General features: G+C 50.5%; 1 protein-coding gene across 1 annotated transcript in view; it reads right to left on the bottom strand.

Annotated features, from left to right (window-relative positions):
- The window catches only part of T265_02347 (hypothetical protein), a gene marked incomplete at both ends in the record, with an annotated part of 42972 nt that extends 42513 nt beyond the window's left edge, over positions 1-459 (bottom strand). The window contains one exon of the mRNA XM_009166561.1: positions 132-459. Coding sequence (XP_009164825.1) covers positions 132-459 — 328 coding nt within the window. The remainder of the gene's footprint in view (positions 1-131) is intronic.
- Between the last annotated feature and the right edge of the window lie 1852 nt (positions 460-2311).

Here is a 2311-nt window from a genome sequence, read left to right as displayed (position 1 = left end):
GGAGAATAGGCCAACCTATTCCTCTCCAGCGCCGGTCTCCATTGGAGTTCCTCAAGGCTCCGTCTTGGGACCACTCCTGTTTCTGATCTACCGCAACGACCTCCCAGACGTTCTTGCGAGTCCATGTTTACTTTTTGCGGACGACTTGAAATCCTGGAGTTCCAATGCCAGCGCCCTCCAAATGGATGTAGACGCTGCCAAGCAGTGGTCGTTGGACTGGCACCTTCCTCTGAATGATGAAAAGTGCGTCCATGTGTCGTTTGGAGGGGATTCAGCGAATGCCTTTGTTATGCATGGTGAAAAGGGACCAGAAAACATCATGAGGATAGATGCCAAAAAAGATTTAGGCATCTGGGTCTCCTCAAACTTGTCCTTCGCACTACACCATGAGAAATCGGCCCAAAAGGCATTCGCCGTTTTACGGATGATCCGACGTACCTTCTCCCGTATTACTCGCATGGACTTCCAAATACTCTATGGGGCCTACGTCAGACCGCTCCTGGAGTACGCCAACCAAGTTGTCTACTCAGGACGTACGAAAGACGTTACCCTCATTGAGCGTGTCCAGCGGGCCGCCACGAGAATGGTTGCCGGCCTCAAGTCCGTGGACTACGAAACGCGTCTCGCGACGCTTGATCTCTTTCCCCTGGAGTACCGTCGCCTCCGAGGGGACCTAATTCTTACCTACGCCCTGTTTGAACAAAGCTTGGCAAACAGGTTTTTTACCGTTGACCCAGCAAACACCCGGCGGGGACATAGTAAGAAAATCTTCAAGCTCAGGGCACACACATCCGTTAGACAAAACTTTTTTTCATTTCGGGTAGTAGCTGCGTGGAATGACCTTCCTCCGGCGGTTGTACACGCTCCTTCTCGAACCCAATTTAAAGCCCTATTAGACATTTATTTATGCGACTCCTCGCGCTGGCAAGCGTACTGCCCCGCGCTGAGAAAATTAAGAGCAATGCTACACCCTTTTTCACTTGTGCCTTTCAAGTGAACGACAGCCACTGACCGACAAGAACAAAACCGACCCGAGAAACTTGGGCAAAAGCCTCGATCCTGTGTATCAATCGGTGAATCCGTGAAAAAACAGCGCCACTGCAAAAGATGCGCCTGATTCGACGCGCTGGATCTCAATCCAGGAGGCCTTTGGTGCGTTGAATTCACCTACCAGCAGGAGATGAGTGAAGTTGTAGTTGGGGTAGAGTTGCTCAGGGGTTTGTATGAGGAACTGGTCATCTTCAGGGGGACTCGAATGGCTACGGTAGACCGCACCGAGAAGGCGAGTATCGGACGCGCTCAGCGGGATTTCGACCCACAGTGCATCGCAAAATGGCGCAGTGGTGGTGTCAGAGAGGACAGTCGAGATTGGTAGGGCCGCATGTGTGTACAGAGCAACCACACCAGCCCTCCCTCGTTTTGAGTCAGCTCGAAAAATAGAGTAACCGTCTATCGAGATCTCCGCGTCAGGGACATCTGGTGTGAGCCAGGTCACTGGGAGTGCGATTATGGACGGTTTTTTAAGGCAAGCTGACTGTTCAACACATCCGAGTCTGTTGAAAATGCTGAGGCAGTTTGTGGACAGCATTTCAGCACTGTCTTTGCTGCCTCCGAGGGTGAGGAGCCGAAAGTTGAGTAACCAGCGTGGTTGGCAAACATAATAGTTGTGCGCCGGGTTTGAGTCCAAGGCTCCAACGGGGCCTCTGGAGCGATGTTGTCTGCTTCCTGTCTTCATACTTTCTAGGAATGCTTTTCGCTTGCGAGGTTTTTTCGTTCCGTGGGAGCCCGGTTTGCACGGGCCTTTTGGCTTTGGGGGACGGAGTTTTTTCCCGTGGGCGAAAATTTTGACCGTTGATGTCTGTAGCCTTTTTAGCTCTCCCTTTTTGATGACCAAATTTGCTGCTGATCAAAAATTCGTGGCAAGCTTTCGCCTTCCTGGATTCTTGGGTGCTTTGGCGCGGTCTGACAGGAGATAATAATAATAATAATGTTTATTCCCAACTTGTGGGTGGCATACCGTCTGGCATGATCATAGTTTTACAGTCAGAGTGGAGCATGACTAAGGGATTTGTGGGGGTGCGGATTGCACAAAAAGAGGACAATGTCACAAACAGTGGGGAACACCCGATGATGTAGCAATAATAGGTTATTTCCCAACTTTTTGGGGAAAATGGGCATGAGGTTCGACTAGATCAAAGACAGTCAGGTGGCATGAACTAAAACTGAAAACCATTGCTGGCCATGAGTGACCTTGGGTTGTTAGGTAAATGGCCGGAGTCACAACGAGCAAAAGTGGAGATGGAGATGGGAT

The sequence above is a fragment of the Opisthorchis viverrini genome (assembly GCF_000715545.1).
Source record: "Opisthorchis viverrini unplaced genomic scaffold opera_v5_28, whole genome shotgun sequence".
Taxonomy (NCBI): domain Eukaryota; kingdom Metazoa; phylum Platyhelminthes; class Trematoda; order Opisthorchiida; family Opisthorchiidae; genus Opisthorchis; species Opisthorchis viverrini.
The sequence above is the reverse complement of the archived record's forward strand: the minus strand, read 5'-3'. Positions and strand labels throughout refer to the sequence as shown.